Below are 27322 nucleotides of genomic sequence, written 5' to 3' on the forward strand. Positions count from 1 at the left end.
CAACCTATATTGTCAAAGACACTCACACTATCTTGACTTCTGAACTATTCTGAACATCCGCTTTTATCCAAAGCAAAAAGTAAACTTCCCATTATTACAAATTCATGGTGTCCTGCTACCTGAACGGACACCATCCCACTGTCCAAACAAGTTTTGTATACACGTTCTCTGTCCCACAATCAGAGCCTACTCACACACGCGCCAAAACAACCACCACACCACCACACTCCACCGCGCTGGCCGACGCGGCGCACGCCTACGTCCGCGCCGTTCGAATTTCAAAATCAAAACGTCAAAGCATTCGTTTATTTTTAATTATTGAGGAATGTGATCGGTGAACGTTGGAAAAATATTATGTGCCATAAAGTGTAGTGTTTTAAAATGGGTTTCGGGAAATTGTTTTTGGTGTTCGTTTTTGTGAAATGTGTTTATGGTCAAGAGCACGCCTGCTACGGTGCTGGTAGCGTTGCTGGTGCGGCGATAGGTGCCTTTATAGGAGCACTTCTTTTGGTAGCTGCGGCATATTATCTGAGAAAGTTGTATTGGAAGTCGCGCAAAGGTAAGGAGTTTGCGTCTAAGTTATGTACTTGGAAGTTGAAAACAACATTCTATTCAAATCAGAGAACAGCTATATACATATACCTAATACCTACCTAAATACTTAAGAAGTTTACTTGGTCTATGTAGTGTTTAATAGTTTAGTTTAGGCACAAGTTGACGTTCCTAGTTAGTTATCATCTACCTAGATTTCTATCTCTTCTGTACCTGTGTACAGACCCCTTCATCTGTATGAAAGGGTCTGTACACAGGTTTTTTTAACTAGCTTTGTAAACAGAGAAGGAAATCAAGATTATTCACTACTAAAAAAAAGATTTGTAACATGTGTATCCGTATGATAGATAAATAAAAGCGCATTCGCTAAAATTTGCACTTAAATCGGCAATTAATACCACGTTTTTTTAAATCACATTAAGAAATATTCCACTTATACATAATCAAGTAAAAGTGGATATCATAAAAAAACACTTAAAGTTGGCACCCAAAAAATACCTACCATATAATTATTTTTTATCACGTCACATGTTCGAGCCAAAGATTCCACTTGAACTTGGCTTTTCGAAAGCAACGACCTTAGCTTCAGGGAAAATATTCAAACGAGTCATCTCGATGGATTTAAATAACGCTCGATTCCTAAACTGGAAACCGGCTCCATCGAGTCGAATGTCTTACATGGATTCTTTTAAATTTTACTCATTAAAATACCTTTTCCTAACGTTTTTTAGGCGCGATATTTTTTTTTATTTGAATTTGGTTCATGTAGTCATACCTTTACATTTTCTAGTGAGGTCATTAGTCGATATGCACTTATCGATACATTTATTTTGTCTGAGGTCATTCCTGAGACAACTCTAAATTTCCTCGGATACTTAATATCGTTGTCATCAAGAAGTACCTACGCACGTCATTCGTATTTTTATGTTTTACATGTCCATGAGTCAGTTTTTAATCTTCCTTGATAAATTAAACTAATAGTCATAGTAAAATAGAGTAACATACGCAGGTAAGTAAAATAAAAGATAACATAGCCTAGCTTATATAGTAAATAAGCCACCTTAGGTATTTTTTTACTGTGTCGATATAAAGAAATAAATAAGTTACTGACTTGTAATTCAAAGTTACACGTTTTCGTATTGCGCAAAGAGTTTTTACAACGGAAGTCAATAGGAAATGCTTCAGAGTAGTTCTAGTCTACTGCTTTGTACGTTTAAAATGGCCGAAATTATTGTTTTGCTTTACGGTTGCTAGTTATAGTTTAGCAAGAGTTGCTTGTCACTGGAGCATTCCATCACTACACCTTATAAAACAAAGTCCCCCGCCGCGCCTGTCTGTATGTATGTTTGCGATAAACTCAAAAACTACTGATCCGATTTTCATACGGTTTTCACCTATCAATAGAGCGATTCTTGAGGAAGGTTTAGGTGTGTAATTTGTTAAGGTTTTGTGTAATTTGTTAAGGTTTTGTGTAACCCGTGCGAAGCCGGAGCGGGTCGCTAGTATGAAGATAAATCAGAGATAGAAAAAAAGTCAGACCAAGCAAAGTTGGCAACGATTATGATAGGCGCCTGTGCAAGTGTTAAATAAACGTCATTTTCATAGAAGTTAAACGTTTAAAATAACACTTGCACTGTCCGGGCTGTTAAGATTGTCTAAATATATATAGTATTTGACGACCGGTTTGGCCTAGTGGGTAGTGACACTGCCTACGAAGCTGATGGTCCCGGGTTCAAATCCTGGTAAGGGCATTTATTCGTGTGATGAGCATGGATATTTGTTCCTGAGTCATGGGTGTTTTCTATGTATTTAAGTATTTATAAATATGTATATATTATATATATCGTTGTCTAAGTACCCTCAACACAAGCCTTATTGAGCTTACTGTGGGACTTAGTCAATTTGTGTAATAATGTCCTATAATATTTATTTATTTATTTTATTTATTTATTCATCTGTTACTGACGGAATTGGTTTAAAAGAATATAAATCTTTCGTTGCGGTAGGCTGCCTAATACAGTCTGTCTAAGCTAACTCTATACCGAGTTTAACGTTATAAAGTCTGGCAGATTTTCATAGAAATGAGATTTATGGTGAATCATCCCCATACTCGGCAATCTGTCATTACAGATGTCTTTGTAGAGTTATAGGGGCATGGCACACTGTTTGCCATGCCTCATTGTATAGTTTGGCAAGAGTTGCTTGTCAGTAGAGCATACGCAGAGAACCACAGTGCCTGCTAGTATTATAACCCCAAAAACGGGTGAGTATAATTGTATTTATTAGACAGTTACTGATAAAATGATTTGCCAGACCATATTTTTGTATGATGATAGCTATCTTTCATTATTGAATATAGAAAATGAGCTAAAACACTCATCAAATAATTTTAATATATTTATTTTATGTTGGCTGTAACTTACCGAGAATATCTGAATACACTGGTGAGAAATGCATTGAATGTGTTAAGTGGATAGTAAATAATTATGGTGTGTGACAAGCACAGGATTTAGCTTGGTATTTCTCAAGTGAATATGAAAGTAAACAGGTAATAGGTTTAAAATGTACCTATTTGTACATTGCTAGACAGAAATAAATTAAATATGTTCTTGTTAAAATATTTATAATCAACAAAAATACTAAACCTTAAATGTTTAAACAGTAATTAATTCGTATACCTATAACAATATGCATATAGATATATGACCTTAATCTCGACTTCTGAAGTCTTAACAAGATCGCATTTACTAGGCATAAACTTACAAGAAATCGTAACCGCAAATCTGCTAATAAGTGACGACAACGTTAAATATGCATTATTCGCTGTGTTTTACACTCGATGCTCATTCGGAAGCGTAAAATCCAAATTGACGAAAACCCATACTACATATCAATGATATGTCTTACCCACTCAACAATAAAGGTGATATCGCAATGGCTGGTTATAATGTTAAATTTAAACATGGCTGCCTGTGCGTGCTTGGCTTAGTACTTACTTATACCTTCTTAAGATAAGACAGGTAAACTGACCTACTCTGGCGTACTATTACATAGTTCACATACCTGAACGGCATATTAACTCGCTTAACGCGCTGTAATAGTGGAAAATTCTGTACCTATTTTGTATAGATAAGTCACATTTTATGTTTGTTCTATGATTAACTAATACACTGTGTACATAGCGTATAATACTGTCAAACAATCAATTTTGCAACTCTATTTTGTATCACTCAATTCTTGGAAGTGGCTAGTAAATTATAATATATCTAAGTAATCTAGGTATTAAATCTAAACCTTGAGATCTGAGTCGTTTTCTTGTCTATAAAATATTAATTCTTAAGTATCTTTTCTTTGGACTGACTTTAATAATTTGTTAAGTATACAAGAAAAATAAATAAGTAAAATAGTAAATGTAGGCAATATTGTCGTAGTGTAGGTATATTTATAAATATTTTTATCTTTCGCAATAATTAATGAAATACGAAGCCAGTTAATGGAGAGGTATGTTATTACTAGGGAAGTAAACTTGATTGAGACTTCAAATTTTTCAACCAACTAATAAAGTAAATTGTTCGTCTGAAAGTTGCCTAATATCTAAGTATTGAATAAGTACCTCAAGCACTACTGGTACTTACTAGATCAGTATGTATTTATTATGATTCGCTTAAACGTAATTTTTGATTTTGTGCGTATATTGAGTAGATTTGAGAAGGGTAACTTAAAGTTGTTTAGATTGGTATTTTCAACTACTGCCACACCAGTAAAGTTAACAATACACCGTAATTTAAATGTAAGAATGTTTCTGTTTCCTTCTAAACGCAGAGAGCTCCTTCCTATTAGATAACTCTTTTAAAACCGGCTCAATATATCAAAAGCGGCAAGTTGATGACATAATAAACAATAACAAAACAGATAGTAAATTTCCAAAAGTACTTCCAACTCACGTATACACTTTCCCTAGTCACGTATACCTAATGACTGGAAGCGTGAGGCCTGGCACAGGCTATTAGTTAGGGAAAGCAACCAAAACTAACTTGGTAATAAACTCCTACGCAGCCGTAACGGTCAATTTGACGACGCTGATATTTAAATTGATTGTGTTAGGTGATTAGATTAGCTTCGGTTATAGACTGATATTCTTATTTTCGCCATTTTTCTAGTAATTCATTTAAATATAACAGAAGAAGGTCAATCACCTTTTTACGCGTCTTTTCTGTGGACATCATAAAATAAACGGACTTTAAAGCCTAATTTTCTTACTTTATAAGGATTCTTATTAGCATGTACAAACCTTTTATGAGGTAACTATATGACAATAAGTCTTAGAAAAAAAATTCCAAGTCGTTAACTTTCGTAATGACCACAGAAAATACGCGGGTTTTCCCAAGAGTTAAAAGACATGTAAGTGGATATTTTGTATCCTTTTTAATAATTGGTGTCAAATCATGTGAATTCTTATTGAATGGCGAAAAAAATATAGCTAAAGTTCGTCTAAGTCAGCACTAAATTTGCAGTTGACAAAATGTGAAAGTAATTACCATTATATGTCACATGTTCATAGGAATTTGACGTTCAAGATGGCACGTTCTCACTATGCTCGATAGCTTAATATTATGACTCAAAGAAAATTGATGTCCCATAAATATACATTTAAAATTGTAGCTCGAAATATATCGAGGTTCTAATGAGTCAGTCAATTAATTCGGACATTTGCAGTTGACAAAATGTGAAAGTAATTACCATTATATGTCACATGTTCATAGGAATTTGACGTTCAAGATGGCACGTTCTCACTATGCTCGATAGCTTAATATTATGACTCAAAGAAAATTGATGTCCCATAAATATACATTTAAAATTGTAGCTCGAAATATATCGAGGTTCTAATGAGTCAGTCAATTAATTCGGACAAGTCACGAACGATCGGCCGCAGAGGATAAACAATTTAATTACTGCTATCCATAGTCATGTACTAGTTAATTAAAAACGTAGAAGGCGTATCATTTTGTTTAACAGAACGAGTAAAAAATGTGCTGCCATCTCGCAGTAGGCTTTTGCTAAAAATAAAAGTGAATGGCTGGTTATGTCGTGTTAGGTAAGATTTTGTTTTTACAACAGTATTTTGTTAGTACCATTACTATTGCAAAACAAGTGTCTTAGACAGACATCGGATTCTAGGGGCAAAAAATTTAACGACAGGTAAGAAATACCTATATCGACCACTAGTATTAGGAAAAAGTATCGATAATTTAATCTATCGTTACAGGAACTCTCTACCTGTCATTAATTATGCCCCCTTGAATCCGATGTCTACGCATAGTTAAAGAACCAGCATTTTTTTACAAACACATAGTCATTTTTATTATTGTACAAAAGAATTGAGAAGCACCATTGGGCAGTAGATAGTATTAGAAATTCTAATTCTGCGCCAGACGTATGAAAATTGTCTTATAAATAAAACGTCAATCATATTCACAAAGCCTCACAAGATCAAGATGTGTGAGTAGAGTGAAAGGTGCAAATAACAGATAATAAAGAGTAGGAACAGCATAGTAGAAATCTCAGTAGCATCGTATACAGATAATCTAGAGAGCTAACAAGCTAGACACGGCTATCTTGTGTAAATACAGTAAATATACTAGAATCTAAGATGCATGGTGAAACGTAACTGAGACTTGTATAAAATTATTATCCTTTTGTAGTTCAAGAAAAACTTAACGGTAGTAGAAATTAATAATACACAGTAGGTAGCACTTTTCATACTTGTCGTAGTCGTCCAAGAAGGACTATAAAAAAAATTACATGCATTTTGGTCATAGATATATAAGTACATTAATTAAATTTTATTTTCTTGAACAATTTGAAAAATAAACTTAGAGCGCATTAACTTAAAAAATCTCTTTGGTATATTCTTTGTAAGAGAACAGTTTGTATGACCAGAAGTTTAACGCACATAGATCATCAGAGCACGGAGAAAATAGGTTTGACGAAGTAACTAAAAAACAAGGTAAAAAGTTTTTGTAAAGATATTTTATTACACTTTTTCTTCAACAAACCCGTTTATCCTATTGTTATCGAATCTACCGGCTTACCAAGTTTATCGAATACCACCGTTAGAATTGCGTAAAAGTTTGCCAGATTTTAAACCTGTTAACAAAAATAAATTAGTTCGCGTAAAAAGCTATCATATCCGAAAATCATATTGTATGAACGCAGCGTAACGTAATTAAAAATGTGGAATTAACAAAACGGAAGCCAGATTATCCAAGTTCCGATAAAAAATAATCGCATGTTATTCTAACTCACTGACAGGAAATTCTTCGGCCAACTGTCAGTATAAGCAAACGATGAATGTTTAACACTTTCTGTTTACTTTTCATGAGTGGTTTCACTTGTCATGTCCGTTGGATACCCGTTTTGTGTCAACAGACGAGGTTCCTGTTCGAAATAATGAAAAATGATATTAACTTGAAAAATATGTATTTCTTATAGGTAAATGGTGAAAAATCAAGATTTGGTGGATTAATGTCACTTATATACTTACTGTAAAGTTAAAACTAGAGTTCAGTTACTTGAGATATAGATCGTGTCATTCAGGAAGACGAGTGCCTTGACTCGTAATGTTATGGTATTAAAGGTTAGATTTGACAAACCTGCGCGTCATCGTGGATGACACGAACTATACTTCGAAAAATAATGTGAAAACGCGATGAATATAATAATTTTTAATCAGCGTACAAACGACGAAAGGCAAACGTTTTCTAGTTTATTTATTAGATATATAATATACGTTCAACTAACTTTCATTTACTAAGTAGTCGTGTAGATACATCAAGTCAATCACTTTTTATTAGTTAATCAATCAATTTAACTAATTATATTCCATAATATCGTGGTTCGTGGTAGGGTTGGTTTAAAGTATATTGCATAAATACGCAAAAGAGAAATCGAATACTTAATAAAAATGATCACGCATTCGAATAATTATTATTTAGCACTGCTAACGGTAACGGTATGTAGAAGACCCAAAAAACTAGAATAAATAAGTACGATAAATACCGATCACCTGCCCAAAGTGAACATGCCAAAAAAACATACCATACGACTGAAATGGGTTTTAAATAACTTGTCATTTGCCAGTTACCTTAAACGGGGTGAGGTCCTATTTCATATGGCGATCCGGTTAGTCCGCGTACAGTTATGCTGGCTTCGGACCGGACTAAAACACCTTTCGAAGTTACGAAAAAATGACGCTGACGGAAATGTAAAATTCCGTCAATCGCTTAATACCTATATGGTATGATATGTTTCGGGTAGGATTTAATGATTTAAAAAAAAAATAGTAAATATTATAATACTCCTGAGAACTTAAGAAGTTATGGGGGAACAGATGAACATACATACATACTGGTAAACAAAATCGTCCTTTCGCTAAAAAGTGTGACTGAATCTGGTTAATTTGAGTCAAAATAATACTCAATAGATTTATGGAATATGATTATTTGTAAATAATAATAGCATTTTTTGTCACTGGGATTAAACCTTAGGTAAATTAAATTTAAGCTGTTTATATGTACCTAATATTACGCCATATATTTCGTTTACCAATCAAATAAATGAATTATAATAGCAAACCTGTGAAGTTAACTGCGATAATTTCCATACATAATATAGTAGCACTTTTGAATTATAATTTATTCCATTGTAGCTATCATAGCCATAACGATTTAGAGGTCACTAAATCTTAATTGATTTGATTAAAATCCATAAACGGACGTCCTAAAGGTCACAACCAAATAACTGATTAATTTTAAATACGAATTATCTATGCCACTTCGGCGGTAAATAAGAATTCGGCTGATAACGCTTTTTGGTAAGAAGCTAACGCTTTTTGGTAAGGAGCTAACGCTTTTTGGAAAAAAAGCTAATGGACGTTTGCAACAATAAGGGTGTCATGATCACAAATAAATAACCTATAAATATCAGAGGGTAAATATCAGAATACAAAAATTGACGATTACCTATCTGCGTCTCTGCCACTCCAATTAGTAAGAGCGAGAACGTTCTTCGAATTTCGTTTTTACGATAGCCGTCCTGTATGTTTTTTTAAGATTCCACGGGAACTATGATAAATATAGCGGATTAAATAAAAATATTAATGAAATCCACTTCATTAAGGAATACTGAAAGTTGATGCTAAGCGATGATAATACAGGAAATACTTTAATTTTAATACGTGCAGTATGTTATACACGTTTTACAACTCATTTTCAAGGCTCTTCTCGCACATGAAAACCAAACAATAGTTTTTAACATAAGTTATATGGTGTAAAGTGTAGGGAATTAATATTAACAACTTAAGCATTTAATTGATGTGTCTTTTTTCATACGCGCTAAACTCTTCCTCGACTACGTAATTCACCGAGGATTAAGTTGATTTAGGAATGACCCAGAAAGTAATACCACATTCACTCAAATCAATTATAATCATAACTTGAAAACTTACAAGTTGTTTTACCCTTAGTATAAATCCTTGGATACTAGTATATATTGGCAACGCGCATGTTACACACCGCGTGTTGTAAGCGTCCATATGCTACGATGTCCACTTACCAAGCGGACTGGAAGCTTGCGTGATCGTGATATAAGAAAATAATACTTTACTAAGGGAACCGTAAAGTAAGATAATAGTAATTTCGTTCCACTCAGCAATTTAGCATCAAGGTTATTCGTAGTCGATATTATAAACAAGTCGATTCCAAGCTAGTTTACTCACAGAGTGAAAGTAAACTGAGATAAAAAATCTAGACCAAGATAACGTAACGTGACTGCGTTCAATTTAATGAGATAAGATGGTGAGAATATGAAGATAGTTGTTACTGTTGGAAAGAAGTTGTTATGATTGAAACGAAACGCAAGAATAGAATGAATTGCCTGACAACCTAATTTTGTCAGTAGCAGTAGATAAAAAAACCCTATCGTGGCTATCGTCATCAATTTCTTTAGAGTGATTCTCTCTGCCTATGATCCACTGACAATCGACTCTTGCCATAGTCTGAAATGAACTGTTTTATCATAACATATAACGTTTACTGGTGAAAACGAGTGTTGGGTAAAATCAAACATCGATCAATGTTCGATAAGTTTGAGATATTACAGATTATTAAAAAAGAAATACAATTACTATAATTCAAATTATACAAATAAACTACAATTAAGTAAACTAAAACTCCTACTATAAAACTAAAAATGTAAATCTAAAATGGGCCCCCGTGGCATGGTGCCGAGAATGCTGGCAGTTTTTGATTAATAAATAACCATGTGTTGCCGCTTGCAGCGTACCGATCTAGATGCTTCAAAATAGCAGATCAATTACGAATCCATATTTGTATACCTACCTAAATTTAATAATGAAAACTAGTATTATACAGTCCTAAAATCGGTTAGTTCCCAATTCGCTGGATTCTTGTTTCGGCGGAAATATTAATAAGTCTGCAATAAAATTAGTTAGGTAAAGAAAACGTGTGGTTGTATTTTAGTATTGTGTGAATTATTATTTTATTGTTGTTGCACAATAGGACATAATTATAATTACCTAGAAATCGGTTCGATTAATATTTTACAGGTAAAGCCACGATATTTCCATAGTTTTGTTTGTTTTTCTGTAACTGAAAAAGTTCCGGCGAAACAAGAATCCGGTGAATCGGGAACTAATCCTAAAATCAAAGAAAACTAAAAACAAAAGATAGCGGACGTCCTGTAATTCGTGGTAGCTATACTCTGGCAAACCCATAGATAATTAATAACATTATTAAAGAAGATATAGTTGCGCAAGCCCTTTCGTCAGTAGAAAAAGGCGCGAAATTCAAATTTTCTATGGGAGAATAACCCGACTCGCATTTTTAAATTTGCCGCCTATAACGTTTTGGTAAACATCGATAACGGACATATCGATATTTTCATGTTGTCAATCACTGGTTTTTGTCATGAAATGTTCTATGTGCTGATCATAACGATTTGCTACGGCGTAGTTAAGAAGAACGCACGGTTACACATGTCACAAATGTAACAATTGCTCGGTCAATATTTTTAAAAGCGCATAAAAAAAAACGCCTTCAATTTCATGAAGGAGGAGGTTCCTAGATCTATGGCAATGTATGCGGTATTTTTATTAATATGATCCTTTGACTTTAGCAAAAAAAAAAACAGTATTTAACTTCGCAAAAACAAAACACGTCAATTTATTGGCAGTTTACTGGCCGTCGATCAAAACGTCAAAATTGAAAAACAAGAAGCTTCATAAATCAAATTCGGCGCGGTTCGGATTCCAAATTCAAAAGCGCGTCAATAATGTTGCCAGAATAGAAACAAAAGAGTAAATGTTTTGGGAAGGGGAAAAATCCCTGGAATCTGAAGGACGAGTGCTGACGTCACTGATACGTTGCAGGTACTTGGGATTATAGTGCGGCTGCGTTCGATTGGTATAGTTCTGCTATTTATCTCAGGCGGTTAATAAATGTTCGCGATGGTAGATAAACTTTGGGACTAAAACTAGGTAATATATTACATTTTTACTTAACAATACAAATTAGCTTCATGCAGCCATGCCTTCAACTAGTGACTAGTAGTTGAAATCTCTTGAGTTTTTTACTAGTCCGTAGCTGATAATAAATATTAAGTTCTTGCCAACCGCCTCAGTAAAACGGTAGATTTACAGTTGATACACCAACTCCAAAACGTTTACCAACTTGGTACGCGTTTCAATGTTTTGATTTTGCGTTGGGTGTGTTTTAACAACATTTTTATGGCGTCATCCACAAAAGCGCTAAAAGTCTGAATTAGCAGTTAATCGTTTGTATTAATCTGTTATGAATTTGTAAGATAAGGATAAAACATAGATTTACTAATTATGGCTTGTTAAATTTGATGCATAAGTCGCCAAACACTAACCGACCAGAGTCAGTAATTTCAAGAATACTAATCTTGCACTCGATGTAAGTGAACTCGCTATGAGTATTAATTAATATTTCAAAAGATTCGTTTGATTTCAGTTTAAAAAGTATACCATACCGTATGGCGCTACCGTGCAAACAGATTATAGTTCGTGTCATCCACGATGACGCGCAGATTTGTCAAATCTAACCTTTAATAACATGAAATTATGAGTCGCATCACGTGTCTTTGCGAATGACACGATCTATACCTATACAAGATATAAACTGGCTACTTCATAATGAATCTCCTGAGTTTTTAACATAGGTAGCATTTTTTTCATGTAAGTACCTATTCGCTTCCAGTTTTACGATAAAAATAAAGACGTAAACACGTAAGGTTACAATTTTGTTTATTACGCCCCACAAGTGTATCGTATTACATTGGAATTTGCTAATATTTAAATAGTTAACTTGACACTCCGTGACTCACGCGAACTTGAATGTTTGATCAGGTTTGATGATCTTAAATAATGATAAAATTAATAAGTTGTTACTTAGGACACGTCTCAGATCCGTATACTTAATTGTATATTGGAAACCAGATTTCTGACAAGTAGTTAACGACCGAACATTAAATGTTGGCTACTGTTATTTAGCTACATTTTTTAATGGTCAATAGGTAGTGCGTTCTAGTTAGGTCACGGAGCTCATATCACACGAAAAAAAATACGAATTCAAAGGTGTTTGCGTAAAGTCTCCGATCCGCGTTGGACCATCGTAGAGACCCAAACCCTGGCCGAGACTATAGTAAAAAACAGTCAGTATCTATTCTGCTGTACAAAAAGGTACCAATATGTCAAACTCAAAATTAAATAAACTTAACAATGTTGACAAAACTGTAACTCGTTTCTAGCACGCACATTTAAGTACGAGTGAGATGTGCTGCGACTTCAAAATAAAATCAATATTTTATTTTTAAATTATTTTAAAGTATGAAACACGATTCCTATCCAAGAGCCATTGCTGTACGACCGCACTATAGCTCCGCGATGTGGGTCAGCGGCGGAATGCGGTCCAGCGGGCCGCGCCCGCGCACCTGCGAGATGCGCGGGGTGCTGCCAACACTACCTGTTTTTTTTAACTTTTTTTTTTAAATGGTGGAATTCCACTTCCGTGCATTAAATATTGAAAAAATGTAAACAAACGACTAGAAATCTTTGAGATATAAGCACAAAATTTTGTTGTTTTTTTAGGTACTGAAATTCGAATAAATAACAAATATTTAAAGAAATATTTCAATAAGACTGTTTCAATGTATAAATGTTTGATATTGACGATTGCGTTATGGTTATTATGGACTTGTAAATGTCCATATATTTATTTATTTGTATACGATGTTTTAATATAGTCTGTTCGAAAAGAAAAGAGTCGTGGAATGTATTGGGCCCCATACATTCCACGACTCTTCTCTTTCCGCACAGACTCTATTTTATTTTATAGTGAACTCGACTTTTTGAAACTTTACAACTATTTTTTTTTAACTTATTCTATCTTCAGTCTCGTTTGTTTACTTTTGAGTTCATATAAATTCGTAAATTCGGTCTCGTGAAAACCTCGTTTGTTTTTTCTTAACCGCTGCTACCCGCTTCCGTAAGTAGATTGTAATCCTATTGGCTAAAAAACGTATACATTTTTTCTTTCAATATAAGTCGTGGGCGTGGGAAATATGGCACGACTGTTAAACCGACTACACTAGGGTTTTTTTAAACGAAGATATAAAGGACTTTAAATAAGTCATTTTAACTAGCCTTCACCCCTGACCTGACTAGTCCGCTAAGTATGGAAGTACCTACGAAATACGGTAAAAAGAAATACGGTAAAAGCATATATCTCGGAAGTAATGGCAGTTATAATATTCAACTCTATTTACAGCTATTAATGTTCAAATAAATAAATAAATTTGACATGCGTTACGGGGTTAGTTTTACCCGTATACGATATTTTACCGAATATCGTAGTGACAGCAACATTAGTATGGCAACGTGCAAAATTACACGCGTAAAATTAACGCCGTCGTGTGTACCTAGCCTTAGCCAGTAGTAGTGTAGCCCTTAGTGTGGAATTTCACCATAACCGTCAAATACGAAACTATGACGAACGAAAAAATGATGTCTAGCTAGAGTGGCACTTCCACTAGTGGTCGCTGCAAAGTGCATATATCGTAGCGGCCAAGGTGCTCACATACAATGTGTTTGTAACACGTATAGTGGAGCCGTTAACCAGGGATATTTAGATTAAGATGATATTTGTAATATTTGACGATTTAAAAGTGCTTATTGCTAGGCCTATTTGAATAAAGAATATATTGACTTTGACACGTATAGTACGATGAATTTTATCGACAAATCACCCCCAATACCTGTTTTTTTTTCAACCATTTTAATAATGCACCCCTTCAAAGTTTTATGGCGCCAAACACGACTGCGCTTGGTTAATGTACCATTATCTGTTCATTTACCTATCGCACATTTAAAAAAATCATTCGATAGCTTATGAACTAGGGCATCAATTTCAAGCATAAATGTCGGAAAGCATGAAAGGTAATTTTTGAAGACAATTTTATTCTTTATTATTAATTCTCTAGTAATTGTGGAAAATTCTCTGTGACATTTATTTATGCTTCGAATTTATGCCCTAATTGGCCTAATTCATGAGCTATCGAATGATTATTATTTTTTAAATGTGCGATAGGTAAATCAGGTGAATGGATAGATAATGGTACATCAGCCAAGGGCAGTCGTGTTTAGCGCCATAAAACTTTGAAGGGGTGCATTTTTAAAATGGTTGAGATATAACATAAGGCAATTCATCATACTCTACGTGGTTAACGGCTCCACTATACGTGTATTGTATATCTGAACACGCCTCTATTGTCGGTGTTCAGATATTTTGGAACACCCCGGCCGCTCTGATGTATCTGATGGGACTGACATACATAGTTTGCTAAGGACTTAGGTAGTACCGCAGACGGGTTCTACAAAGTATAAGCATTTACAAACACCGTCCGCCTGGTTACTTGTTAGCATGATCATTGATCATTGATCGCGTGTCAGTCAGATCATTATTGCTTTCTCACCGGCCCAGTTGGTCATGACACAAAAACAGATCTGCGCTGATTCGTGATTTAATCATTCTGTGTGTACAAACAGCAGTCATTGAAGCATTCCATTCACTGTCCCGTAACACATTTTATTTCGTGTATCAGAATTTCTATTTTTCAGTGTTTATTACAAGCTTTTTTGATCTTTTCTAAGCTATTTTTTTTATCCTTTGCCACAGAAAAAACGGCCAAGTGCGATTCTGACTCGCGCACGAAGGTTTCCGTACCATTGGTGACATAACCGGACAGACAGACGGACATGACGAATCTATAAGTGTTCCGTTTTTTGCCATTTGGCTACGGAACCCTAAAAACGGCAAAAAAATATTTTGAATTTAGTATTTATTGTTATAGCGGCAACAGAAATACATCATCTGTGAAAATTTCAACTGTCTAGCTATCACGGTTCATGGGATACAGCCTGGTGACAGACAGACGGACAGTGGAGTAGTAATAGGGTTTTTACCCTTTGGGTACGTAACCCAAAAAAGAACTCCTATACTATACCTGCAAGTCTTCAGAAATTTAGAGTTTATACGGGCAAGTATAGGCAAATTCGTAGAATTGGGAGTATTCTTGGATGCAAATGGAAATCAGTTGGTTAAAATTGTTTTTGATTTTACCGTGGTGTTACACTTGAACTGGATGTCAAAATCGCAGCCAACTTATCTTGGTTTGACTCAAAAACGACGAAATGTGGCGTCAGATCTATCTGGCAATTGTTTCTAGCGGATAAATCGGTTAATGTCAGGAGGGGAATCGTTTTGTTTACCGATTTGTCCATAGGCATATCCGTGCCTGGTTCCAGACAGTATCTTTACGATCCGATGGTATTTTTTGTCATTCAAAACATGTAAAATGAATGAAGAATACATTGCGGCTCTGGATCGATCAAATAAATTCGTTGAATCTACTTAGCCGGTAGTATCTTAAATCGCATGCGAATGTTGCAAGGTCTGTAGAGGCATCGATTTAAAGCGAACGTTTTTCTGTAATTTATAGGTCGATAAAAAGATATGTAGATTAAAAAAAAATTGGTTGGGCTTGGAAACGCTAGAATTTCCTGTGACTCAATTCCGAAAAGCCTAACCCAATTTCCCTTTTGTCCTACACTCCTTTACCGGTTATTTACAATGTTTCACAATAAGATAAGGCCGCATTACCAACCTGTTTGGACAAGGCTGTGTACACACGGGTTTATTTACTTCTTATCAGATAAGCTTGAGGCCCGGTTTAATAAAAATGCCTTTGACTTTGCGCATGTATTAAAAAAAATGCTCTTTTTTTAAATATTACGGATCTAAAGTAGGTAATGAATACACTTGTTGTACTTAGTCTAAAAGTAGAAAAGTGAAAATCATTTGTTTCGTAGAGTAATACTAGTATGAGAAAAAGATGCTATAAATGCTTTCAAAATGTTTTAGTGACACAGGTATTGTACCTTCTAGAGATACCTACCACTTTGGACGGCTAAATCAAGTATTTTATACACTTAATTTGTACTATAAATAAAAACGTTAAAAAATATCAAACAGTCAAAAACCATACCAATGTTTAAAAAAAAACTTCCTTAAAATAACTTTCTGTACGGCGCTAAAAGCTCAACCCACCTAGTACCTCAAGTACCAACATGACGATATAAATCTCAATCAAGTAGATGGCAGTTGGCACATCGCACCTTGACCCGGGCCCACAGATTAGTCGCCTTAAAAGGAATTCTACGCACGTTGACTACGTGTTTCGTGTTTTAATTGTTTAGTCTTTGGTCGGCAGCCATTTTTACAAGTTTGTAGATGTGCATTTTAGTTGAAATCTAGCTTTTGGTACGTATTGATTAAATTTAAGATTCATTTTTGATGTATCGGGTTAATATATTGAAAACGAATTTATTAGAAGTGATAATTGGGATGCAGTATAGAATTAGAACAAGCTAAGTTAGCAGGGATTTTGATAGCTCAGCCAGTGCAACTGTTCTTTAAACGTCACAATTTCATAGAAGTTTGACGTTTAACACTTACACAGTCTGAGCTATCGAAATCGCTGCCAACTTAGCTTGGTCTAACTTTACATCTTTACATTTAAATTTTTGACAAATTCTTTTTTTTGGGCGGAAATTATGGGTGCCAAACGTCAACTTAAAACCTCACAATAGACGTTTTTTTATGAATTTAATAACGATGTTATAAGAAATATAATAGGCTTAAATGATCAGACGAACGTCGCCAACAATCCGTAATAATGTTATGGACAAAAACATGGTGATTCTCATTCTTACAACAGCAGTTACAGTTTTTTTGTTCCGTCCCATTGAAGCGTTTTTGCAGTAACCAAGTCAAGGCTGTCTTAAACGAATGAGGAAGTACAAAATGCCTTTAAGCTTTAATTCGACAGATCCGACATTTTAACCTTAACTTTTTTTAATTCCGTAAAATCTAATCGTGAATAGATTCTAGCTGTTTATTGATCTTTTGAAAGCCGTTACAAACCTAGGAGCAACCAGGCGTTTTTTCGTTACTGTCATTAAAGAATAGAATGTTCACTTTTTTAACGTTGTTAACCATTCGAGCTATAAAGGAGAACAAATTGAAAACTCTTTCATCAAATTCGGCTTAAGACGAAAGTGGAGGACCAGCGCGAAATCGCCTTTTTATACAAACCTAGTCCTCATTTTCCTCTCTGCGTACTGACATTATTGAAAACAATTTGTTGTACATCAAGCACAGCTATGCCCCTACGTTGATTTTTTCTTGGAATTGTAATTATTATAAAAGTTAGGAGCATTTAAAATAATTGTATAAAATCTATGTTTTCGCTTCTAATCTTACAATAGTACACTACAATACTCTAATAATCGGAAAAAGTCAAACGCAGGGGCATAGCTATTTTTAATATACATAAAATTATGTAAAAATATTTTCCATAATGTCTGAGTCTGACCTTGCAAGAAATGGCACACGATTTTAGATAATGCTGGCTAGGGATTTGTTCAATGTACATGTCCAATGTTGAGTTGAGTCTCATTCTCTCATTAAGCAACGATATAATGACGTTCTGAAAAGACATATGCACCTTTATGCTCAAGCAATTTAAATAGATATATGGTGTATATATCAAAAAAAACATACATGTAAAAAAAATTGTGTCAAAATTGTTATATTTAAGTATCTTTAAACTGGTAACCACGATACAGGCTTTGCCTAGTGTGGAGACTATCGCTAATATTAGGCTTTAACATTAAGTAAGATTTTAAACTTGTTAAAAGAATATCCTGTGGTTGCAACGTAAAATGGTTTTTTTTATATGAAGATATGCAAACTAGAGCCCTCCGACTGGGAGCGGAAGGCAGCGTAGCGGCCCGAACGTTTGGAGAGGCCATAATACAAAATATCCTAAATTAAGGGAAGAATAGCTTTTCGAATTTAGCGAAATAACGGTATTCTTTCTATGAAAGAGAAAACGTTTTCCACTAACTAAATCTTAACAAATCACTTTGATTTTAATGTCGATCGCTTTAGCATAATATATTGTAGGTTTATAAGTTTCGCGTTTTTTGAAAAAAAAAAAAAAATTGGTTTGCGAATTTTGGATAAAAAGGAAAACCTATAAACCTAGTTGTTCATTGTGTCAATAACATACTAAAAAATCATGGAGAGTGGAAAATATTTAAATAAATATTATAGGACATTATTACACAAATTGACTAAGTCCCACAGTAAACTCAATAAGGCTTGTGTTGAGGGTACTAATACAACGATATATGTAATATATAAATATTTATAAATACATAGAAAACACCCATGACTCAGGAACAAATATCCATGCTCATCACACGAATAAATGCCCTTACCATGATTTGAACCCGGGACCATCAGCTTCGTAGGCAGGGTCACTACCCACTAGGCCAAACCGGTCGTCGTTTTCTCTTCTTGGTCGATCACGTGGTATACTTCTCTTAAAATAATTGTAAACAACCATCAAGGACAAACTGAGGTTAGCGTTGATCGAGTCACAAATACTCGCCAATCGCCAAAACATCTATTTTTTATACCTCAACTTAATGAACGAACAGAGAGGCTCATTGAAACCAGTTTGGAGATGAATGTAGGTTTTAATTACCAATGTTTTGAAATAATAATTGCTTGTATGATCAAGCTAAAGCTGAAGCTGGGCTATGTTACGAATCGTTCAAAAATGGACTCATTTTTGATCCTTTATTCGTTAGGTTAAGTCATTAATGTTTGCAATTAAAAATCAATAATTTTTTATATAATTTAATTTAATGTATCCAAATATTCTAATAATTAATTTCATTCAGATTGCATATTTTTTAATTAAAATATTCAATGAAATGTTTAATTCAATCGTTGCTCAATGTCTTTATGTTCTAATTTAAATATGGCAATTTTGTGTTCAAAAACGTTGACAGTTTACAAAGCTTTTAAAAACTTACCGTTGTTATCCAATTCCCAACGACTGTTCACTTTGCCACTTTTTGTATTCTTGTATTTTTTGAAGTAAACCAGCGTCTATACTACAGTCCACTATTATTTATCACCTCGACAACACCTGAGATCAGCGAAGATTTTACAGGCTATAACCGCGAAAATCGGAGTTCGTCAATTGCGGGCACATTTTCCTGTCACTCTAATTACGTCTTAGTGAGAGTAAAAGAGAAAGATTCCCGCAATTTGCGAATTTCGGTTTTCGCGGTAGGCTGCTGCGAAGTTACGCTCTCATTTTAAAACGACAGGTTTATTTAAATTTAATTTGGCATATTTAATACTAGGTAGTCTTTCAAGCCATTTCCGTCAGTAGAAATAAAAACCGGACAAGTGCGAGTCGGACTCGTCCACCGAGGGTTCCGTACTTTTTATTATTTGTTGTTATAGAGCGGCAACTGAAATACATCATCTGTGAAAATTTCAACTGTCTAGCTATCACGGTTCATGAGATACAGCCTGGTGACAGACGGACGGACGGACGGACAGCGGAGTCTTAGTAATAGGGTCCCGTTTTACCCTTTGGGTACGGAACCCTAAAAAGGGGCAAATTTAAAAAATGTATATGCGTGAAGGGTATCATCCCATAGAAAATTTAAATTTCACGCCTTTTTCTACTGACAAAGTTGTTTGACAGACTATATATCAAAGAGAATTGATTGCAATAGAGAGGTAAAGTCTAAGAAAAAAACGTGCCCTTAGTTTGACATCGAAAACAGATGGCACTGAATTGTCAAACGTCAACTTTTACAGACTAGAGTTACCGCAAAATGTATTCGAAGCACTAAATTGTCTTAGATTTTACACATCTTATTCAAGAATGTAACTTTGCTAGTTAGTTTTTTAGGGTCTTTTTCTCAACTCGACATCCATTTTGCCTATTTTGCGTGAAAAACGAAACTCTATAGCCACCCCAGCTCCTCTACAAAACTAACAGTGTTTTTTAGGTTGTTAAATACCTCTTTCAGTGTGTTCGGCGTTCCTAGGTATTTGTTCCTGTATACTTCTACCTGTTTGCATTCTAGAAGAATATGTTTTGCTGTTTCCTCCTCCATGCACGCTCTACACATGGGGCTGTCTGTCTTACCTATGTTAAGCAGGTTTTGTTTAGTGTGTTTATTCCTGTAATTAATCCTACTATTTTGCGTAGTTGTTGTCTGGGTGTTTTCAGTAGTGTTAACTTTGCTATATATTGCTACAAAATAGTATTTTATACAATCGTGATATAATAGAGAGCTTTTCAGTCGAGTACCGTGTTTTGGCAACGAAGCTTACTGAGTTGCCAAAGTGAGGTACGAGATTGAAAAGCTTGATTATATCACTATTGTATACAATACTTTTTCTTTGAGTCAATAAAAATAATACTTTAAACTAATAAAATCATACAGATAAACAAGCCAGAGGTAAACAGCTATTTAAGATACGCGAGCAGCCGCGATACCTTCATACTCGTACGCGCCCCGGCCGCCGGCGGCGGGTTGGTCAACGACACCTTCTCGTTACTCATGAGGCCCTGGTACTTGCTCCTTGCTAAATTCAATTTTTAGACAGTTTTTTCTCGATTTTGGCCACCGTAGCCTATGGACACTAACAAACAATGGTAAGCGGTTTTCGTAGTCTTTGGATGTTGAGTGTCACATGTGCGTTTATGACTTTTGAAGCAATTGTTTCTACTATACAACCTAAAATAAATAATTAATTTGAGCTATCGTTTTGTTTCATCCTCTTGACCGCGGCGAGCTGTGATTGGTCCATTTCATTATAGTCGACTAAACCGTTTCGAAATGAATATTATAGTTGAGTTGCGAGCCCATACATGAAAAGTACCCAATTACAGTTTGGTATACGAAATCTTAATTCAACCATTACAGTCGACGAGTAGAAAAATAGGTTTATACTGTGACTGATACTTTTTTTTTAGTGCCAATGCTAATCATTAGGAAGTTTGCCCTACAAACACCCAGGAGTTTCAAAGCATTGAATGGTTTCCGATCAGATCATCATATTTCATTGATTGACGTCAATCGGTTTGTTTTTCAAACTGCACTACCTAATACTTAAGTCCATATCTGGAATGTCCCCATAGTCACCTTACGACCAACCATAAACATAGAACAACAACCCATAAAACCAAAGACAACAGCGGAATTAAAAATGACATCACCTCAGACGTTATGTATGCCCGTATTACCTTAACATTAAGATTGAATTTCGCAAAACAACATTAAAATAAGTTCTCAGAATCTTATCAACATGAAATCAGTGTAAAATAAACTTTAACTGTTTGTTTTAAAGTTGTGTTTGCGATGTGGTTTAGAAATTATGGGTGGTTTTATGAATGGTTCAAGTTGACACGTACGTTTTGTTTTGTCTTTGTCTTTTATTTAATAACTGCCTTTACGAAGGATTCATCCTTACATTCCTTACGTCCTCCCTTATTATTACTATAGATGCCTTAGATATAAGTATGTAAGTACCTCTACATATAGGTACCCCATTTCATTTCCCATGGCGGGAGTCCACTTGAGACGGTCATTAGGCGCAAACCAATCTTGATCCTTTTGTGTTATAATTTGATTTGACCACATTTCACTATTAGAAATTAACTTTAAGTTGATAACCTATCAACTCAAAGTTAATTGCTTATTTTACTTATGTAACGTATAAAGTATAAACCATTTTGACCTAAAATAATCACTATAATCAGCGAGCAACTTGAATATTACGAGTTTGCCTTTACCTACTGACATTTAGCAGTAACATATGTAAATTACGAATAACTCACTTCAAGATTTCATTACGAAGCTTTATTAAATTTATTACGTGTTAAAATTTAATGGTTTCAATTATTTTTATAATATTAATATAGCTACTTCTACACACACTACATCATTAGTTAAGGGTAAGGGCGTGTACACACTAGCGTTCCTACCCCGCGTTTTCTAAGCGTTTCCATTTACAGGTTTGTTTTTCACAAAAAAAAAAAAAACATTCTGTATCGTTTAAAATTTGCGAATTAAAGTACACTTTATTAACTAGCATGCAAAAGCAGGAAAAGTATCCAAAGTCCATGTTTAATTCTCAAAACTTTACAATTAACTGGAAACTCTCGCTCCGCTCGTGGTTCAAGTATAACTCTTCGCTCTTTCTACTTTTAAGCACTCACGAAAAAACCCAACACGACTATTTTATAGTCTGGCAAACCCACTTTGTCAGTTGGAAAAGCCGTCCCGCCTAATCACGACACACGTTGTCGTGTTGGCTCTACGAAACATTTCCGCTACATATCGGGAATTCCATGTTATCGGCTACGACCGTAGTTCAGCGGGGAATGTGTTAAATTTTCGGCCTTTTTCTACTGGCCGAAATGCCTTGCCAAACTTTATTTTAGCAGTCTTTTAATATTTGGACCCGGGTACGTCCTTAAACAACGTCCAAAAGAGTGGTATGGGCATTGTGGATGTCATCTCGCTTTGTGTGGTAGGGCAGAGCACAGCGGATGTCATTCCAGATCTAGAGCAGAGCCCAAGCTTACCATCAGGCGGGCCGTATGCTTGTTTGCCACCGTCGTAGTATAAATAAAATCCTGGTATGACGGAACCTTCAAATTTAACGTAAAGTACCTTGTCATTGTCAGAAACACAATGCATTCAGTAAACTTAGCTACCTTATGAGTCTTCTGAGCACAAGATAATATATAGATCAATCATCCAAACATAACGTCGTTAGAGGACAATATTCCATTATTTAACGCTGGTAACACAAGGTTACGCAGTTCCACATTTAAAATATTTAAATAAAAACAAATGTAAAAACGCCTTGTTTATGGTCTATAATTAACAGATGCCATTTGTTTTGCTTGGCGAGTCGAGTATTTTTACACGACTACCAAAGGGAGGAGGGTAATGTTTTTCGAGATTATGTATGGCCTCCTGTAGCCTAAACGGCTTGATGGATTTTGATGTATGAGGTATCGTTAGATTCGTCTTGATCACGGAAGTGCAATCCGATAGGATTTTTGGGGGTTATAAATAAATAAATAAAATTATGAAAAAACAAAAAACCCGACTGGAAGAGGAATACAAGCCCCACAAAAATATTGTTGTTGATGGTAAGTATCGCAGGCGGGGACCAACAACCAAAATGACTATAAGTAACCCTCTGTTGGTCCCCGCTTGCGATACTTACCATCAACAACAATATTCTTTTGGGGCTTGTTTTCCTCTTTTTTAGTGTGCAGTCGGCTTTTTTTTTTTATAATAATAATGCCAATGTCGTCCGGCGAACTGGTAAACAGTGGGTGTCACATCACACTGGTTTTTCTTAAGAACTCGACTCGCCCTCGAGCATACAATTAGTGCATTTAGATCTCCAGTGGCTATTGTTTAATGATGGCCGACTTTGACAAATAGTTGTAAACTGCGTAATAAAGGATCCTTGAACCTGACGGATGTTAATTCAGAGACACTGAGTGTTTTTTCCTCGGAATAAGATTTGTGTTCGGATGAGTAAGTAATACGGCTGATGAAGAAGCAGTGTAATATTTTGGGAAGTAGTAAGTAAAAGTAAGGAAGTAATAGTTTTCTTTAAAGAATATCAAAGATGTTCAATGTGTAAAAGAAGGAAGAACACTAGAATGTTTCATGTCTTTAAATTTTCTCTAGGTCACACGTACAGTTTGCAATATGAGACCTAAACATAATCTATTTAGAACGATAAATGTAGTGTCCGATCTACCCTGGATTATTCGCTGAAACTGAAAACGAAGGTTCGGTTTTGTTGTTTTAGTTTCGTTCGGAACGGAATCGTACCTTCAGCCGATACATGATTTTTAATATGTCGAAATCTGCCGATATCTTAACTGAATCTTCGGTCGAATACTACCATAAAACAAAGTTGTAAGTTTTAGCGATGCCGAAAGGTTCGGCAGGTTTTTGGCGGAAACCCAACCTTCGGTCGAACCAAAACGGAATCTTAGTTCGGACACTAGTAAGAATATATAGAAGTCTCATAAAATCTTATCAGATGAGACAAAGATCAATTTTGTCCGAATAATACAATATAGGAATCGAAAGTGTTTTACTAATAAATGTAGAAACTTACTAATTTCGCTTTTATTATCATTCAATCAGTGACACCATTTAACCTATTAGTGAAGCAGGCTCGGCATGTCGAATACCGTGAAGCCCCGCAAATGTCAAGGTCGAAAAGGTAAATGGTTAAACAATTATCTTGCATAAGTTTAATTACAATGACGCCATCTTTGCTAACAGATGCCACAGACTAAGCAACAGTTGCATCGCGCTGTTCGCGCTATTGTAAAATCGTGAACAATTGTGAACTTAGTGAAGATTATAAGATTTATAAGTAATAAGAAATCTTGTATTTTTTTAATCTGTACGTTGTAATATTATGGTTTAGTAAGCCATTTCCGTTATTAGAAAAATGCGGGAAATTTAAAAAAATGAGCCGCGAAGGGGTGTTTTTCGTAGAAAATTTGAATTCACCGCCTCATTCTACTGACAAAAAGTAGGTTTAGTCCTATAAAAGCGGCGGATCGACAGACAGACACTGAAGACAACAGAAAAGACTTCATACACTTTATTGACAATACTAGCGAATTCTCGCTGTTTAAAATAATGCAAAAGTTTGCAAAACAGCACATCACCACCATTGGACGCTTAGAGAGACCCCACACTAGTGTCTCCTGAGGTCCCGAGCGACGGCGTCTAGTCAAATCTATGGCTGCTGTTCGACGCAACATTGGCGCAACTGCGCAGCGACACAATCTATTGCGCTGACTAGACAACGCTAGTTTGGGGTCTCTCTTTTAAGAATTTCTCACATTCGCGCGTTTCAACAAAGCGACATAATCAAGAAAAATGAATTTATATAACTTTCTACCAAGTTTTTTCACAATTCTAGTTGTTCTCAGCTTAATCAATTAAAAATGGCCTTCGCCAGTCCATAATTGGCGAGCACTCGTAATTTACTCGAGCATTGGACGTTTTAATTACTGTACTCAATGCATTTATTGCAAGATGCAGCATCAGCTGCAGTTGCAATTGATTTTTTTTGCGTAGAGTTGTAAGACTGACTACTTTTCAATGTCATGGAAATGTCCAATTACGAATTTGATAGCTATATGTACGGGTGTTTTTGTCTGATCTGTGAGGCATTACACAAAAAGTCTACTTTGTCGGGGACGCGATGCGTATTGCAGAACTAAGTTATCAAACGTTATCATGCCAAATATCAGCTTCTTAGCTTTACCAGAATATGAAAAAAATAGCGTCACGTACCCGGCACTTTTCTAAATCCGCATGACTTTGACGTTGAGTTGACACACCATCACCATGATACTGTAGAGTAACTCGCGAAACGTATTCCAACAAAATATCGTGTATTTTAACGAATTGTGCCGTACCATGTATGTTTGTTGATAGGGCCTCTCCACACTAGCGTCTTTTGAGCGTCGGCAGACAGACACTAGACAGTCAGCGCTGCTATGGAAAATGGCGTCGCTGCGCAGTTGCGCCAATGTTCCGTCGAGCAGCAGCCATAGAGTTGACTAGACTCCGATGCTCGGGAGCAGGGGCGTATTTACCCTAAGGCCATCCGGGTCATGGCCCGGGGCGCCAATCCGCCAGCGGCGGCGTAATAATGAAAAATGTTGTATTTTTTTTTATTTAACTCGTTTTTGTCCTTGACTTCTGAGGCGGCGATACGTATTAGCCTGGGAAGCCACATTTTAAAATACGTGACCCTAAAAATTAGAGTTATTGCTGTATAATAAGTCTACGTCCATGTTAATTCGCTTCTGACTCGATTGATTTATAATCTTAAGAAAAGTTTATGAAACATTTGAATATAATAATTACCTAATCAATTAAACGTGACACTGACTGACTGCAATGTTGCCATTTTCAACAAAACGGTCTATCTTGCTTCTTATCTCCTGACATTAACTTCCTTTTGCTTCTGCGCGGTGCTACAGTTACCAATATTGCCCTTGTCATCAAAAAGGCTTATGTTACTTTTTCTACTCCTCTACTGTTATCTGTCATGTAACTTTCATGAATATTGATATGAGAACATACATAATAGATTTGATTGATTAGTTGTCAAGCGGACCCCAGGCTCCCATGAGCCGTGGCAAAATGCCGGGACAACGCGAGGAGGAAGAAGACATAATAGATTTGAAGAAAAATCTATATTGTCTATTCCTCATAACAGCACTTACAATGTGCATTAAGATCACTAAAAACGACACTGCAATTAATAGGTACCAAAGTAAACATTGCTGCCAACTTACAAAAACTGTTTTTTTAATGTCGTCACCGTCTAGTGAACGTCGTAGAAAAAGTATTGTACGCAAACTGTCGTTTGAGTGATAAATAAATAAATTTATTTATTTATTTATTTATATTTTTTTATTTATTTATTCATCACTAAAACGACACTGCAATTAATAGCTACCAAAGTAAACATTGCTGCCAACTTACAAAAACTGTTTTTTTAATGTCGTCACCGTCTAGTGAACGTCGTAGAAAAAGTATTGTACGCAAACTGTCGTTTGAGTGATAAATAAATAAATTTATTTATTTATTTATTTATATTTTTTTATTTATTTATTCATCACTAAAACGACACTGCAATTAATAGCTACCAAAGTAAACATTGCTGCCAACTTACAAAAACTGTTTTTTTAATGTCGTCACCGTCTAGTGAATGTCAATTCAAAACAAAGTTCACCATAGACAATGTTTTTAATTTTGGCGTATCCCGCGCTTATAAAATTATTTTTTTAATTTTATTTACAAGTCAGTAGTCGTAGAAAAAGTATTGTACGCAAAGTTGTATAAGTAGGCCCAAAAATGCTCGTGGCGTATGCCTAGGTATTCGTTTACAATTGTAACCCACGCCACTCGCCTTTTTTGATCCCTCTTATACAACGGTTGCATAAAATACTATTACGTCTACCTTAAACCCGAGTACAATTAAAGTTAAACTGAGGAAAGAAGTCGCTCTCGCTAAGAAGTTATTATTGTCAGCTACAGACTGGTTGAAGAAGCTGCATGAAGCTGATTGTATTATGTCAAGCAAATATATATGTATACCTAGTTTTAAGGTTGTTCCACAATGTCCAAAGTAAAGTTCTGACCTGAATAAGCTAC

The 27322-nt window shown here is 35.2% G+C and overlaps 1 protein-coding gene across 1 annotated transcript in view; it reads left to right on the top strand.

Annotated features, from left to right (window-relative positions):
* The first annotated feature begins 221 nt into the window (after positions 1-221).
* LOC133531065 (uncharacterized) overlaps positions 222-27322 on the top strand; it is a 68945-nt gene continuing 41844 nt past the window's right edge. Inside the window, exon 1 of the mRNA XM_061869162.1 lies at positions 222-559. Within this exon, the coding sequence (XP_061725146.1) occupies positions 382-559 (178 nt within the window). The 5' untranslated portion in view covers positions 222-381. The remainder of the gene's footprint in view (positions 560-27322) is intronic.

This window comes from Cydia pomonella, chromosome 24 (assembly GCF_033807575.1).
Source record: "Cydia pomonella isolate Wapato2018A chromosome 24, ilCydPomo1, whole genome shotgun sequence".
NCBI classification, from domain to species: domain Eukaryota; kingdom Metazoa; phylum Arthropoda; class Insecta; order Lepidoptera; family Tortricidae; genus Cydia; species Cydia pomonella.